Below are 17,364 nucleotides of genomic sequence, written 5' to 3'. Positions count from 1 at the left end.
TATTTTAAAAACAAAATTAAAAAAATAAATAAAAACACAGGAATGTTAACTATCTAATTTAAAAACAAAGCAAGGTGTATATTACCCTCAAAACGACCTTTCTCTTTCAAAGATTTCACACTTGCTAATCTACAAGATTATGTATTCAAATATTTGGAAAATCAGGTATTTTAACATAGTGTCAAAATCATTAAGTTTATGAAATGCATTAAAACAAACAAATTACTGTGTGTACCAGCACAAAGGATATTTAAACTACTGCTGCCAGCTGCCAAGGGAAGGCCTCAGAGAGTAGCAAGTCTGACATGGGCCAACACACTTCAGGCATTGACCTTGGGTCTACAAGTCCTTGCCTAACTTTATCATGTCCTGGAAGACCTAAGACACCTAAGAATTAAGTTACAAAAATACATTTCGTGGGTTTTCTTAATTCACTGAACAGTGCTGGACAAATGCTGACAAAAATCTCACTCCACCCTTCCCATAATCCATTCGCACAGCATCTCTACTCCTACAAAGTTCTTCATGAGCAGAAATGGCTATGCTCTAAGTCGCTCACCCTGGTCCCTATAACTAAATTGTGATCTTTCACAATCTAAGCAACGGAATTTAAAGTCTCTCTAATCATAGAGTAGTTTTGTAAATAGACGTTTTACTCATGGTAAGATAGATTTGATTAGCTTCAGCCTCAGTGTGTACCTATCTGTGAAGACCTAAGGGAGCTTCATTAAACCTTCCATAGCAAAGGTGTCTTGTGGCACAGTTCCAAGCAGCAGAATCCCCAATTCACCTAAATTCATATACACATTGTATTTATCCTGAGAATTAAATATAGAAAGCAGCACACAACAGGAACAGACAGTCTTCTTTATAGTAAAGTTAGCCTAAAGATACATAATTATTGCCTAATGAATGGTATATACAGAAGAATTCACACCCTTATTCTGAGCTTTCATCTCTCATACAAGTTGGAAATTTAGTCCCTTTCTACCACCCCATAACAATGTGACAATGCAAAGGAAAAGTCAACACTTCCAATGAGTCTCCTAAGACACCGATCCCATGTAAGACTTCACACATTGTACTATTTCCTTTATACCTCCATTGCTTATGGCTGTCATGAAATGCCACAATTACACTCTGAGTACTTATCACAGTTATAAATGTGTGCATGCTGCTGTAATCATCTCGCTGAAGTCTGACTCTTCCACTAGATCCTAAGTTCCGTGTGGTATTTAAGTTGCCTATGTGCCTTCATTGTTTTAAATCGTGTTCAATACACAATAGCTGGGTTTAAAAAAAAAAGTGAATGATTAAAAGCTCTCACTTCCCTATCATCAATGCTTCAATCAATTTTATTATAGAATTCACCTCAATCATGTCAGATCCATTTGGAAACCTGCCTTAAATGCAGAAATATTAAGACCATTGATCAGGGCACAGTAGAACTGATTCTGATGGTGGCAGCTCAGGTGAGCCTGCCCTGAGGGTATGAGTGTGGGAGAGTTGGCCCCACAACGTGTCTGCTGTGAGGCAGCATGGGTGAAGGAGAGGTGCCCCCTCCTCACTCCCCTTGCTACCTATAGCAGGAAGGACAGCTGGCCCTGGGGCTATGAGAGCAGGAGAGGTGCCCCTGCCCCTTGACTGCTGCATCCTTTGCAAGAGCAAGTTCTGCACCTCACCTGAGCAGCACAGTAAAGGTGTCCCTGGACATGGGGGTTGCAGGTGTGCATGAGTGCAGGGGGCGTGACTCTGTCTCTTATCTGCTGTGTGGTGGCAAGGACATGTGTGAGATGCCCTCCTCCTCTGTTTCATCTGCTTCATCACCTATGGTAAGTTGGAGAGCTGAACCCCGGGGTCATGAGAGAAGTAGAACTGGCCATGTCTCTCACCAGCTGCAACACTTGGGAGAGTGAGCGCTGACCTCACCTGGGCAGCAGGGTAGAGCTAGCCTTCGTTGTGAGTGAGCCGGCCCAAGGTCATGAGTGTGGAAGCGTTTGGCAACAGTTGACCAGCTCAGAAACCTATCAAGGCAATATTCAGAGCTTTGAGTTGCTCCATCCCTACATCTACCCATCTCAGAACTGCTGGAGTTCGAGAAGGGGCTAGTCTTACAGATCCAAAACTTCAGGGTCTCCATGACACAGGGCAAAATAGGATGATTGAGAGGAGACCAAGTGAGAATGCAGTATTGATAGAGTATCAGAAGCCAGAGGCCTCATATCAGACCAATGAGACACTGCAATGAACATTTACAAGCAAAGAAGAATGGACAAGAGTATATTGTGGGACATATCATTGCTTCCACTACAAGAATTTTTTTTTTCTTTTTCCCTGTTGAGAGAGAGGTTGTAAACATAGAGGGCAGGTACCAGGGGAGTAGGAGATGAGTGGAATCGAAGTGCATGATGTGAAATTCATAAAGAACCAATAAAAAGTTAAACAACAATAACAAGACAAGCATTTCTGCCAATGCCAAGCCCTGCCTACGTCCTCAACACTAAGACGGTAACATGGAAACATCTGAAAATGAACTTAATGATTTCTCTTTCCTGACCATTTGTACTTAAGAATGACTGACTCTAGGGCTCAAAGGCCAAATGATCTTCATGACTTTAGCTGGAACTGCTATGACAGCATCTTAATATTTGCTTTGATCTTCTTCCTCACCATGTTGTTAAGATTAATTGTATTTAAAAGACACATATATTCCCACCAGGAAACAGAGCCCTAAGATATCCAAAGTCAGATTTGATGACTAACCACCAAGGACATCCAGTAGTCCTAATTCCATCAGGACACCACATTTAAAGCTATATGTAAAACCCATTTCTGGTTAAAATGGACCACTATGGACCAGAACATTTCTGAACTACTTAATTAAAGTAGCTGGATAAAAGTGGGAGGAAGGGGTGGGTATCAAAGAATTGCAAAGACAGCAAGGATTTAAAGGCCATAAGCACAGGGGGAAAAAAAATCTAGACAAAGGACACAGAAAAAGAGCAGCTATTAAGTGGCCAAAGAAACAACAATAACAAACACAAACAAAGCAAAACAAGAACGAAATCCTTAACAGCCATTTAAGCTGTAGACTTCCTGAGGATTAGAAGTAATAGGCTTGAAGAGGCAGAATGCAGAAAAGGCATGTCTAGAGAACTCGCTCTAACAGTCTTCCAGCTTACCCTCTGATAAACCCTCAAGCAAATGGTAAAAATAGTGGGAGGCTCTGCTCCCAGACCCGGTGAGAGAGAGACATAACCGCCTGGTCAGGTGGGCACTCCTGAGGCTGCAGAGCGGAAGAGACCACCAACACTGCTCACCCCTGCCCACATCCCTGGCCCAAGAGGAAACTGTATAAGGCCTCTGGGCTCCCGTGGGGGAGGGCCCAGGAGCGGCAGGACTTCTGCGCCTGAGACACCACCGGAACCTGAAAGAAACAGACTGGATAAACAGTTCTCTGCACCCAAATCCCGTGGGAGGGAGAGCTAAACCTTCAGAGAGGCAGACAAGCCTGGGAAACCAGAAGAGACTGCTCCCTGCACACACATCTCGGACGCCAGAGGAAAAAGCCAAAGACCATCTGGAACCCTGGTGCACTGAAGCTCCCGGAAGGGGCGGCACAGGTCTTCCTGGTTGCTGCCGCTGCAGAGAGCCCCTGGGCAGCACCCCACGAGCGAACCTGAGCCTCGGGACCACAGGTAAGACCAAATTTTCTGCTGCAAGAAAGCTGCCTGGTGAACTCAAGACACAGGCCCACAGGAACAGCTGAAGACCTGTAGAGAGGAAAAACTACACGCCGGAAAGCAGAACACACTGTCCCCATAACTGACTGAAAGAGAGGAAAACAGGTCTACAGCACTCCTGACACACAGGCTTATAGGTCAGTCTAGCCACTGTCAGAAATAGCAGAACAAAGTAACACTAGAGATAATCTGATGGCGAGAGGCAAGCGCAGGAACCCAAGCAACAGAAACCAAGACTGCATGCCATCATCGGAGCCCAATTCTCCCGCCAAAACAAACATGGAATATCCAAACACACCAGAAAAGCAAGATCTAGTTTCAAAATCATATTTGATCATGATGCTGGAGGACTTCAAGAAAGACATGAACACACTTAGGGAAACACAGGAAATCATTAATAAACAAGTAGAGGCCTACAAAGAGGAATGGCAAAAATCCCTGAAAGAATTCCAGGAAAACACAATCAAACAGATGAAGGAATTAAAAATGGAAATAGAAGCAATCAAGAAAGAACACATGGAAACAACCCTGGATATAGAAAACCAAAAGAAGAGACAAGGAGCTGTAGATACAAGCTTCACCAACAGAATACAAGAGATGGAAGAGAGAATCTCAGGAGCAGAAGATTCCATAGAAATCATTGACTCAACTGTCAAAGATAATGTAAAGCGGAAAAAGCTACTGGTCCAAAACATACAGGAAATCCAGGACTCAATGAGAAGATCAAACCTAAGGATAATAGGTATAGAAGAGAGTGAAGACTCCCAGCTCAAAGGACCAGTAAATATCTTCAACAAAATCATAGAAGAAAACTTCCCTAACCTAAAAAAAGAGATACCCATAGGCATACAAGAAGCCTACAGAACTCCAAATAGATTGGACCAGAAAAGAAACACCTCCCGTCACATAATTGTCAAAACACCAAACGCACAAAATAAAGAAAGAATATTAAAAGCAGTAAGGGAAAAAGGTCAAGTAACATATAAAGGGAGACCTATCAGAATCACACCAGACTTCTCGCCAGAAACTATGAAGGCCAGAAGATCCTGGACTGATGTCATACAGACCCTAAGAGAACACAAATGCCAGCCCAGGTTACTGTATCCAGCAAAACTCTCAATTAACATTGATGGAGAAACCAAGATATTCCATGACAAAACCAAATTTACACAATATCTTTCTACAAATCCAGCACTACAAAGGATAATAAATGGTAAAGCCCAACATAAGGAGGCAAGCTATACCCTAGAAGAAGCAAGAAACTAATCGTCTTGGCAACAAAACAAAGAGAATGAAAGCACACAAACATAACCTCACATCCAAATATGAATATAAAGGGAAACAATAATCACTATTCCTTAATATCTCTCAATATCAATGGCCTCAACTCCCCAATAAAAAGACATAGATTAACAAACTGGATACGCAACGAGGACCCTGCATTCTGCTGCCTACAGGAAACACACCTCAGAGACAAAGACAGACACTACCTCAGAGTGAAAGGCTGGAAAACAACTTTCCAAGCAAATGGTCAGAAGAAGCAAGCTGGAGTAGCCATTCTAATATCAAATAAAATCAATTTCCAACTAAAAGTCATCAAAAAAGATAAGGAAGGACACTTCATATTCATCAAAGGAAAAATCCACCAAGATGAACTCTCAATCCTAAATATCTATGCCCCAAATACAAGGGCACCTACATACGTAAAAGAAACCTTACTAAAGCTCAAAACACACATTGCACCTCACACAATAATAGTGGGAGATTTCAACACCCCACTCTCATCAATGGACAGATCATGGAAACAGAAATTAAACAGTGATGTCGACAGACTAAGAGAAGTCATGAGCCAAATGGACTTAACGGATATTTATAGAACATTCTATCCTAAAGCAAAAGGATATACCTTCTTCTCAGCTCCTCATGGTACTTTCTCCAAAATTGACCATATAATTGGTCAAAAAACGGGCCTCAACAGGTACAGAAAGATAGAAATAATCCCATGCGTGCTATCGGACCACCACGGCCTAAAACTGGTCTTCAATAACAATAAGGGAAGAACGCCCACATATACGTGGAAATTGAACAATGCTCTACTCAATGATAACCTGGTCAAGGAAGAAATAAAGAAAGAAATTAAAAACTTTTTAGAATTTAATGAAAATGAAGATACAACATACTCAAACTTATGGGACACAATGAAAGCTGTGCTAAGAGGAAAACTCATAGCGCTGAGTGCCTGCAGAAAGAAACAGGAAAGAGCATATGTCAGCAGCTTGACAGCACACCTAAAAGCTCTAGAACAAAAAGAAGCAAATACACCCAGGAGGAGTAGAAGGCAGGAAATAATCAAACTCAGAGCTGAAATCAACCAAGTAGAAACAAAAAGGACCATAGAAAGAATCAACAGGACCAAAAGTTGGTTCTTTGAGAAAATCAACAAGATAGATAAACCCTTAGCCAGACTAACGAGAGGACACAGAGAGTGCGTCCAAATTAACAAAATCAGAAATGAAAAGGGAGACATAACTACAGATTCAGAGGAAATTCAAAAAATCATCAGATCTTACTATAAAAACCTATATTCAACAAAATTTGAAAATCTTCAGGAAATGGACAATTTCCTAGACAGATACCAGGTATCAAAGTTAAATCAGGAACAGATAAACCAGTTAAACAACCCCATAACTCCTAAGGAAATAGAAGCAGTCATTAAAGGTCTCCCAACCAAAAAGAGCCCAGGTCCAGATGGGTTTAGTGCAGAATTCTATCAAACCTTCATAGAAGACCTCATACCAATATTATCCAAACTATTCCACAAAATTGAAACAGATGGAGCCCTACCGAATTCCTTCTACGAATCTACAATTACTCTTATACCTAAACCACACAAAGACACAACAAAGAAAGAGAACTTCAGACCAATTTCCCTTATGAATATCGACGCAAAAATACTCAATAAAATTCTGGCAAACCGAATTCAAGAGCACATCAAAACAATCATCCACCATGATCAAGTAGGCTTCATCCCAGGCATGCAGGGATGGTTTAATATACGGAAAACCATCAACGTGATCCATTATATAAACAAACTGAAAGAACAGAACCACATGATCATTTCATTAGATGCCGAGAAAGCATTTGACAAAATTCAACACCCCTTCATGATAAAAGTCCTGGAAAGAATAGGAATTCAAGGCCCATACCTAAACATAGTAAAAGCCATATACAGCAAACCAGTTGCTAACATTAAACTAAATGGAGAGAAACTTGAAGCAATCCCACTAAAATCAGGGACTAGACAAGGCTGCCCACTCTCTCCCTACTTATTCAATATAGTTCTTGAAGTTCTAGCCAGAGCAATCAGACAACAAAAGGAGATCAAAGGGATACAGATCGGAAAAGAAGAGGTCAAAATATCACTATTTGCAGATGATATGATAGTATATTTAAGTGATCCCAAAAGTTCCACCAGAGAACTACTAAAGCTGATAAACAACTTCAGCAAAGTGGCTGGGTATAAAATTAACTCAAATAAATCAGTTGCCTTCCTCTATACAAAAGAGAAACAAGCCGAGAAAGAAATTAGGGAAACGACACCCTTCATAATAGACCCAAATAATATAAAGTACCTCGGTGTGACTTTAACCAAGCAAGTAAAAGATCTGTACAATAAGAACTTCAAGACACTGAAGAAAGAAATTGAAGAAGACCTCAGAAGATGGAAAGATCTCCCATGCTCATGGATTGGCAGGATTAATATAGTAAAAATGGCCATTTTACCAAAAGCAATCTACAGATTCAATGCAATCCCCATCAAAATACCAATCCAATTCTTCAAAGAGTTAGACAGAACAATTTGCAAATTCATCTGGAATAACAAAAAACCCAGGATAGCTAAAGCTATCCTCAACAATAAAAGGACTTCAGGGGGAATCACTATCCCTGAACTCAAGCAGTATTACAGAGCAATAGTGATAAAAACTGCATGGTATTGGTACAGAGACAGACAGATAGACCAATGGAATAGAATTGAAGACCCAGAAATGAACCCACACACCTATGGTCACTTGATTTTTGACAAAGGAGCCAAAACCATCCAATGGAAAAAAGATAGCATTTTCAGCAAATGGTGCTGGTTCAACTGGAGGGCAACATGTAGAAGAATGCAGATCGATCCAGGCTTATCACCCTGTACAAAGCTTAAGTCGAAGTGGATCAAGGACCTCCACATCAAACCAGACACACTCAAACTAATAGAAGAAAAACTAGGGAAGCATCTGGAACACATGGGCACTGGAAAAAATTTCCTGAACAAAACACCAATGGCTTATGCTCTAAGATCAAGAATTGACAAATGGGATCTCATAAAACTGCAAAGCTTCTGTAAGGCAAAGGACACTGTGGTTAGGACAAAACGGCAACCAACAGATTGGGAAAAGATCTTTACCAACCCTACAACAGATAGAGGCCTTATATCCAAAATATACAAAGAACTCAAGAAGTTAGACCGCAGGGAAACAAATAACCCTATTAAAAAATGGGGTTCAGAGCTAAACAAAGAATTCACAGCTGAGGAATGCCGAATGGCTGAGAAACACCTAAAGAAATGTTCAACATCTTTAGTCATAAGGGAAATGCAAATCAAAACAACCCTGAGATTTCACCTCACACCAGTGAGAATGGCTAAGATCAAAAACTCAGGTGACAGCAGATGCTGGCGAGGTTGTGGAGAAAGAGGAACACTCCTCCATTGTTGGTGGGATTGCAGACTGGTAAAACCATTCTGGAAATCAGTCTGGAGGTTCCTCAGAAAATTGGACATTGAACTGCCTGAGGATCCAGCTATACCTCTCTTGGGCATATACCCAAAAGATGCCTCAACATATAAAAGAGACACGTGCTCCACTATGTTCATCGCAGCCTTATTTATAATAGCCAGAAAATGGAAAGAACCCAGATGCCCTTCAACAGAGGAATGGATACAGAAAATGTGGTACATCTACACAATGGAATACTACTCAGCTATCAAAAACAACGAGTTTATGAAATTCGTAGGCAAATGGTTGGAACTGGAAAATATCATCCTGAGTGAACTAACCCAATCACAGAAAGACATACATGGTATGCACTCATTGATAAGTGGCTATTAGCCCAAATGCTTGAATTACCCTAGATCCCTAGAACAAACGAAACTCAAGACGGATGATCAAAATGTGAATGCTTCACTCCTTCTTTAAATGAGGAAAAAGAATACCCTTGGCAGGGAAGGGAGAGGCAAAGATTAAAACAGAGACTGAAGGAACACCCATTCAGAGCCTGTCCCACATTTGGCCCATACATATACAGCCACCCAATTGGACTAGATGGATGAAGCAAAGAAGTGCAGACCGACAGGAGCCGGATGTAGATCGCTCCTGAGAGACACAGCCAGAATACAGCAAATACAGAGGCGAATGCCAGCAGCAAACCACTGAACTGAGAATAGGTCCCCTATTGAAGGAATCAGAGAAAGAACTGGAAGAGCTTGAAGGGGCTCGAGACCCCAAAAGTACAACAATGCCAAGCAACCAGAGCTTCCAGGGACTAAGCCACTACCTAAAGACTATACATGGACTGACCCTGGACTCTGACCCCATAGGTAGCAATGAATATCCTAGTAAGAGCACCAGTGGAAGGGGAAGCCCTGGGTCCTGCTAAGACTGAACCCCCAGTGAACTAGTCTATGGGGGGAGGGCGGCAATGGTGGGAGGGTTGGGAGGGGAACACCCATAAGGAAGGGGAGGGGGGAGGGGGATGTTTGCCCGGAAACCGGGAAAGGGAATAACACTCGAAATGTATATAAGAAATACTCAAGTTAATAAAAAAAAATAAAAAAAAAAAAAAAAAAAAAAAATAGTGGGAGAAGCTACTGAAAGACAAAGAATATCCAGGAACTCATAAGAGTAAGAAGAGATTAGCTAGAATTTTGAGCTGGCATGAGATGAAGTCTAAGTGGATTCCCCTAAGATCTCAATGAAGATCCACATGATCCACATGAAGTGGATCTTAAAAGCAAAGCAAACAAGAAATGGATTGATTTTACAAAATGGGGGGGAGGTATGTAATTGAGATGAAAACTGGTCTTGTAGATAGAAAAAATTGAGAGTTTAAATCTACCAATGAGGTGAGGGGGATGCCAGGGAATACATTTGGCTCTTGCTTCAAAGAAAAATGGGAAGCAATCAGGCCAATCAACTCATGGAAACAACCTCCTTTGAATTCAATCAACCCCTATCAAAATCTGCTCCCATTCTATCTGCCTAGCAGAAGAAATCCTGTGGGAGGTGAGGGAGTACTACCCCAAGTCTCCAACCCGAGTGATCACACCTTCCAACCCGGGACAAAAGACCAATGCACACCGTGCTGCAGCTAACGTAAGCAAATACTGAAGATCAGACTCCAGGAAGCACTGACCAAGGAGCACTGACTGTGCTGTCTCCAAATTAAGCCACTTCCTGGTTTCCTTTGAAAAAATATTAACGATGTTTTAAGGAAGAAGAAAATGAGGAGGAAGAAGAGCAGGAGGAAAGGAAAGGGGGGAGGAGGCAGAAGGCAGCAAATACGGAGTTCAAGACAATGAGGAAATGCAACAGAACTAAATATAAAGTCCTGCAGTTTGCTTTTTATGAATCATTAAGTCCAGCAGAGAAACAAAGGCTCTAAAGGAAATGAGAAAACCTAGAGCTGCACAGGAGGAGGAATGGAGATTTCTAGGAGTATGTGACCACTGGGGCCATAAAGGTAGGAGTCTGTGAGTAGGAAACAGAAATCAGTAAAATTATAACTTCACTTATTTCATAAATTAGTCTCTAGGTGGGGGTTAGTTTAGGGTTAGGCTTACCCTGTGGACACTCAAGGAAAGAGAGTTGCATCCTTTTGTAGCTTTTGTACTGGTTTCATGAAACATGAGGTTTTGAGAGACTAAGCGGGTAATTTCAGTTACAAAGCAGCGTGTGAGAGTGAGGATGCAACTTAAGAAATCCTACAGGAATGTGGACCAATGTGCTGATATCAGGCACACAGAGGACTAAGCACACTTGGTAACTGGTAACTACTTATCCTTGACTGTGGCTAACAAACAATAAACTGCCCTATCTAAGAAAGAGGGAGGAGAGAGAAATTAGAGGTAAGGGTTGCTCGAAATTAAGTAGACTTACCTATCGAGTCATCTGACTAGAAAAAAATACTCATAAAGAATCAAGATGTATTCTAGCTCACATAATAGACATTGTTAGAAAAGCCTGGTCATTAGAGAATAACTCTGGTTAAACTGTTTCCTACGTGGTTTTGAGGGTTAACAGGGGGTGAGTTAAAGCTACAACATTATTGTCAGTCCTTTGGAGCAAAGGAGAAAGAGGACAGGAGAGGAAAGAAAAAATTAATAAATAAAGAAAGAAGGAAGGAAGGGAAGAAAGGAAAAGAAAGAATTGAATCCCTGTTAAACTACACTTAATTAAAAGAAAAGGGAAAATGTACATCGATGGTAAGGAGTTTTTAGAAGGAAAACTTAGTGAATTCTCGAGAGTACTACAGAGGTCAAGGACAAGGACAGCTGGACTTATCCAAACACCTGCCAGTTTTCATGCAGCGCAGGGCGATGCAACAACGAGAGGCTGCAGAGATGACACACAGCTCGACACACTTATTTCTAATGGTACTCATACAGAATGTGTGCTCATTAGAAAAACAGAAGTGGGAAAACAAAAGCTAAAGTAACATTACCCGTGACAGAAACGAATTAGTTTAAAATGACTCTAAAATGGACCAAAAACGGACACTTAAGCTTCTCCTAGCCATTGCTAAAGGAGTTTAACCAATCAATTCACAATTGATCGTATTGGTTAATTGAAAGAGCAGATAATCCAGAGAGCAAAACTTTAAATATAGGGAAAGAAAAACTACCTTTCCTTATTTCTCAAAAATATTATGCCGTGAAGTGGAAGGCACCCAACATGACTTTGTGCATCTCAGAGGGTAGCCCCACTTAAGATGCCTTAATGCAATCAGTGACTCCAAAATAATGGTTCTCGGCTCTAAAATCCAATTTGGAAACCTTAATTCTATTACATACACGTCAACAGTACAGCTATTCTGAAACACTATTACTTGCAGCCATGCTTTTAGTAACAGTTGGGTGTGAAGTTGTAATTTTCGGCAAGAGACCAATGTATAAATGTCAAGGCTTGTAGGTACAGATCTACATGCTGTCACTGTTAGCCAGGAAGACAATGAAGTTAAGAAGCAGTTAATAAGAAATCTAACCTACATGTTTGAAATAATGGCTGGCCCATCTCTATAAAGAAGTACAGCAAAGGACTTATGCTCCACTCAAATCCAGTGCTGAAAACAGGAAAAAGATGAGCTGTAGATAAGAGGGAAACCTGTTCTAAGTACAGATTTGTAAGGAACACAGAGAGAAGCTGGACACATGGCAAAGCACCAGAATCTGCCTTCTAATAGTAATAAGTGTAACGCACTGTGATTGCAGCTAAAAATAGATTTACATGAAAATCATTTGGGACACTGTGTGTGTGTGTGTGTGTGTGTGTGTGTGTGTGTGTGTGTGTGTGTGTGTGTGTGTGTTCGCACGCACACACGTGCTCTCAGGTTATGGCATAAGTTTATAAAAGAGAGTATTTTTATTTCATAATTATATTTATATTCAGAGAACATTTAACCAAGTATAGTGGTAAGTTCTTTGCGCTTTGCCTTTTCCAGCTACACAACAGCCACAAATTTAGGACCCAGGACCTTGCGTCCCTGTGGGCAGGTTTCATTGAATCTGTCTTTATAATTGGTCCTAAGCTTCCACCAGCTTAGCCAGAACACCCTTGTTTCCGAGTTGGCCTGTTAGAAGAAACTTTAAGAAGGCTGGCTCTGGTGGTGTACAGCTTTAGTCCCAGCATTTGGAAGGCAGAAACAGGTGGGTCTCTGTAATTCCTGGACAGCCACGGTTATAGAGAGAGACCCTGTTTCAAATCACCAGAAAGAGAAAGGGAGGGAGAAGGAGGAGGAGAAACAGAGAAGGGAGGAAGGGAGGGAGAGAAAGGAAGGACGAAGGAGAGAAAAACATGAAAGAAATTCAGTAAATGGAAATGTAATTTGTTAAAACCTCATCCATACACCACTGAGAAAAAAGGGCCTGGTAACTTCCCTCATTTTCAGTTGCTAAATTCAATCCTTGGTGTGGACATTTTAAAGATTACATTGTCATTAAAGCTCATAGTTTAAATTTCTTTATTCATTATTTTCTTCAGGGAAACAATATGATTTTTCCAAACCTTATTTATGAAGTCTTACTGCTGAAAACAACAAATGTATTTAAAATACACATGGATATTTAAATTTAGGAAAGCGAAACTGAATAACGGCCAAATGTTGCTATGTACATAATTACAAACATACTAAAAACAATGCAAATTTCCATTTTGATTCATGTTTATTAATATTATATTTTAGTGTATACATAAATATATATGGCTTGTAGGTATATGTACATGTGTGTACATGTACATGTGGAAGCCAGATGTTTATGCTATATTTTTTCTTCAATAGCTCTCAAACTTACTTATTGAGGAAGAGGTGCTCCTTTGTGGTCAAAGGTCAGCAATTAAGCTGGGTTAGTTGACAAACTTGTTCCATGTGGACTAACCTACCCACTTAGCCCTTCCACAGTTCTCATGCTTACACAGCAAACGCTCTACACACTGAACACAAACCCAGCCCTGAGCATTACTCTTAAACACGGAACATGTCAGTCACAACACCATTTTGTGCCTAATGATAAATCTTGTGTGCATAAAATTCCATACTTTCAAATCACATGTAGCTTTCCAGGCTAATATTTCTCAATGCTTCTGTCCGTAACTGAGAACAAGCATCAACCAGGATCAAATACTCAACAATAAAAGAAAGCATTGGATCATCTATACCAACCAAAAGCAACTACAAAACCAAGCTGCAACAACTAGAAATATATTAAGCTACACTCTGTGAAACAAGGGCATTTCTAAAATACATTTTTAAATAGACGTACTTATCCCAGCCAATGGCTCCTATCTCAGTAAGAAGGTCTTTGCAGAAACTGCAAGAAGGTGGTTGCACATATAACTCTTGTTTATTCTTTAAAGCTGCTTCCTGTTGAAAGAAAAATATTTTAATTGGCTATGGAATTAACAAGAGTTATTAACTAATTACAAAAAGATTCATAATACTCTCATCACCTAACAAAAATGCTCACTATGTTTCATACTGATGGTCTGTTTTGTTGTATTGTTCAAAGATAGTGGACGACAACAGTCACAGCCAGAGTCTCTGTGGAATAACCTAGGGAAGCTGAAAAACAGGCCCCAGAAAGAGAAACACACATTTCAGACAGGTTTTACAGAGGCTAAACACTGCCTTTAACATTTCCTACTTAAGACAACTTGGACTCATTGGTTTGGTTTCAAAACAGATAGAAATAAAATAATCCACCTCAGAAAGGTCTTCTCAGAGTCAATGTTCTCAATAATTACCAATTCACATGCTCTGGTTATGACTAAAAAAGTGCCACAGAAAGTTAAAAGCATCCTGAAGAGGTTCCAGGGCGAGTGACTTCATGTGAGGCCCACTCTCGGGGCTGTCACTGGCAGAGAGAACACAGCCTCAGAGACAAGCTAACCATCCACATAGTTTTAGGAACATGATCCTAAACAGTATTGAAATCATCAACTTTGTGTACAACTTCTGAAGAAAGGTAGGCTACAGGATCTCATCTGTATTCAGAAACACTGTCCAAATGAACAATGCAATACTGTAAACCAAGAATAAGTGAGAAGGTGTTACTTAGCCTAAATTAATAAATGTTTCTTGAAAATTAAATGACTAACAGAGTCAAAACTTACAATCCAAGTTATTTTAGTTTAAATTAATAAATGCTTCTTGACAATTACATGATCAACAGAGCCATAATTTACAATCCAATAGTTACTTGTAGTAATAAGAGTTTAATGGGTACAGCCTTGTTCTGGTTCCCATGTTCTTCTACTTGCATATTAAACAATAACCAGGACAAAATTGACTAGTCTTTCTCTAATATCAAGGGGATATGAAACAACTGTTTCTTTACCTTACTCTTTTAAAGTTCCTATACTGTGTTCTTAGATGTAGCTAGTAAGTTTGATCATCTTTATTAGGGTTTATAGATTCATAAATCAAAATGTAAATTTAGAAGCTGATCCTAAATAATTTTGACTCCAAGCATTTTATCAGTGATGTGCCTCAAAGAGTTGCTGTGAGGATAAAATATAGACTCAGAAGAAAGATGTAACAACTAAGTCTCCAGTAGATACTGTCTTACGCTATAAAAAGTCTCAAAGGAACTACAAAATAAGAGATACACAAAATATCGAAATGCATTCAGTTGTCAGCAGCAATATTGGTATTGTGGTGTTGATAGAAACAAAGATAAGAGAAGCTTCCCACGTTAAGCACAACCGCTGTAGTTAGGATCTGAAGTCTCTCTCAAAAAGCTCATGTGCTTAAGGCCTGGTCCCCAGGGAAAGACACTGTGACCTCTGGAATTGGTCAGTCCCCTAATGAGTTCAGAGCCCTATAGGTCACAGAAGCTGCCAGGCCATGTGACCTGAGTGGAAAGGCTGACCAAGGCTTCTCTCGCAGTTTCTCAGGTGTCTTATCACAGAGACAAAAACTTAGTCAGCACCATAACCAAAACAAATAATTGGTAAAGAAGTAGGTAAATGTAATGAGAAGCCAGCATTTTACAGTAAAGAGACGAGCATGAGCGCAAAGAAAAATCAATAACGAGAATGAGAATACTGTTATGAACGCAGGATTATTTTCCGTAGCTCTGTCTGATGAACAGATGAGCAGCAGAAACAGCAATGAGTACTGCAGTTTGTAGACCACAGTATCCAACGCCCCTTCCCATGGTAATAATGATTATTATTACGACAAATAAATCCTACAGATTTACCAGAGTGGCTGATTACGGTTCTAGAGGAGATGAATAAGCATGTCTGGAGAAGCTGGCATCACAAAGCAGGAAGATTAGGTGATATTAAAAGACCACGGGAGGCAATAGAAAGCATTCTGAACTGACCAAAAATAGGACACTTTCAGCATCAGAAAGAAAATGACTGTAATGGATTAAAGCTAATCAACCTTATAAAACTCATGAGTTAATAATGATTCTTAGAAACATATTAGTTCCCTGTGGTAGTTGCTAACACTAACTCATTATAATAAAAATTGTTTTTTAGAGAAAAGAAGCATTTACCCTGTTGCTCTAGCGTAAGCTATGCCTCACAGTAACTGAATAATGGTAAGGCTTCTTAATTCAGGTTAATAAATCCAAATAATAGTTTTCTTTTCTTTTCCTCGCCATTTGTGGTACTGTCCTTTGACAACACGTTTCACAAGCTGTGAGATTTTATCCTGTATCACAAAATGTAAAATACAACTAATGAGAAAAAAATCCTTTAAAAATGCCAGTGGACAGAGAAGGATCAGCAGTGGATGATAAAACGCCTAGGTGGCCAGCTGACAGGAAATTGTGGCAGACGCATCTAAACCTATAGACCAACCTTCATGACCTGAAGAACAAGCAGACATTATACAACCCCTACAGTGATACAGTAAGAAGTACAAAGCACCAAGTACTCATACAAAGAAAGAAATGTGCTGAGTTCTGACTGGCGGATTACAGAAAAAGTACAAACACACAATTATCCTTTACCAGAATTGCCCGGGAAATGCTTAGGATCTTAATTTTTCAGGTTTTAGATTAGTTACATGTGCACAGTAAGTAAGATACCTTTCAGGTGGAACAAAAACTAAATCATAAGATTCATATTTTATTCTTTATTCGCACAGCTTGAAGGAAATTTTAAACTATCATTAGCAAGTCTCTGCACGACACAAAGTCTTGCTCTGTGACATCTGCCATTTGTATGCTCAAAATGCTTTGGATGTGAAACATTTTTGTCTGGAGGTGATGGAGACTGGACCCTTAGGAGAGGGGGTTGAAAGATTTTAAGAATGGCTAACATTCACTTTGCAATGAGAGAACTCTCACCAGGCACATGACTTGTTATGTCCAACAAGTAAAGGACACAAAATAAGATGGTCAACGGGAAAAAGTGAGACAGCATCCATTAAAGCTCCCATCAGCATCCAAGCCACCCGATCTCGAGAGTGGGACTCCTCAGTCTAATAAGAGCAAAGTATCTGTAAGGATATCTCGACGTCCATGGGGGTTATAATTAGATATTCAAAGTCACTATTAGTGCCTTTTTCTTCCCATCATGGTGTACATATGTGTTCATGGTGTGGGTTGGAAGCACATGTGCTACAGCGAACACGTGAGCTTCAAGGGATGACTTCGTGGGGTCGCTCCTCACTTCAGACCTGTGGGAGTGCTGGAGCTGAACTCAGTGGCCAGGCTGCACACCAAGTGCCAGGACCTAAAAGTCATGCTGCCAGTCCCAATACTCAATAGGCAGGAAGCACTTAGCTAAAAATATATAAACTGATACATTTATAAAGGAGTTGACAGAATCCCCAGCATTTCCTGTAG

General features: G+C 40.2%; 1 protein-coding gene across 2 annotated transcripts in view; it reads right to left on the bottom strand.

Moving 5' to 3' along the window:
- Fancl (FA complementation group L) overlaps positions 1-17,364 on the bottom strand; it is a 77,378-nt gene that overhangs the window by 47,893 nt on the left and 12,121 nt on the right. For both annotated transcript variants that reach the window (XM_087583628.1, NM_001191684.1), the window contains 1 exon segment: positions 13,822-13,922. In XM_087583628.1, coding sequence (XP_087439754.1) covers positions 13,822-13,922 — 101 coding nt within the window.

This window comes from Rattus norvegicus, chromosome 14 (assembly GCF_021556685.1).
Source record: "Rattus norvegicus strain SHRSP/BbbUtx chromosome 14, alternate assembly SHRSP_T2T, whole genome shotgun sequence".
NCBI classification, from domain to species: domain Eukaryota; kingdom Metazoa; phylum Chordata; class Mammalia; order Rodentia; family Muridae; genus Rattus; species Rattus norvegicus.
This window is presented reverse-complemented; position numbering and strand designations above follow the sequence as displayed.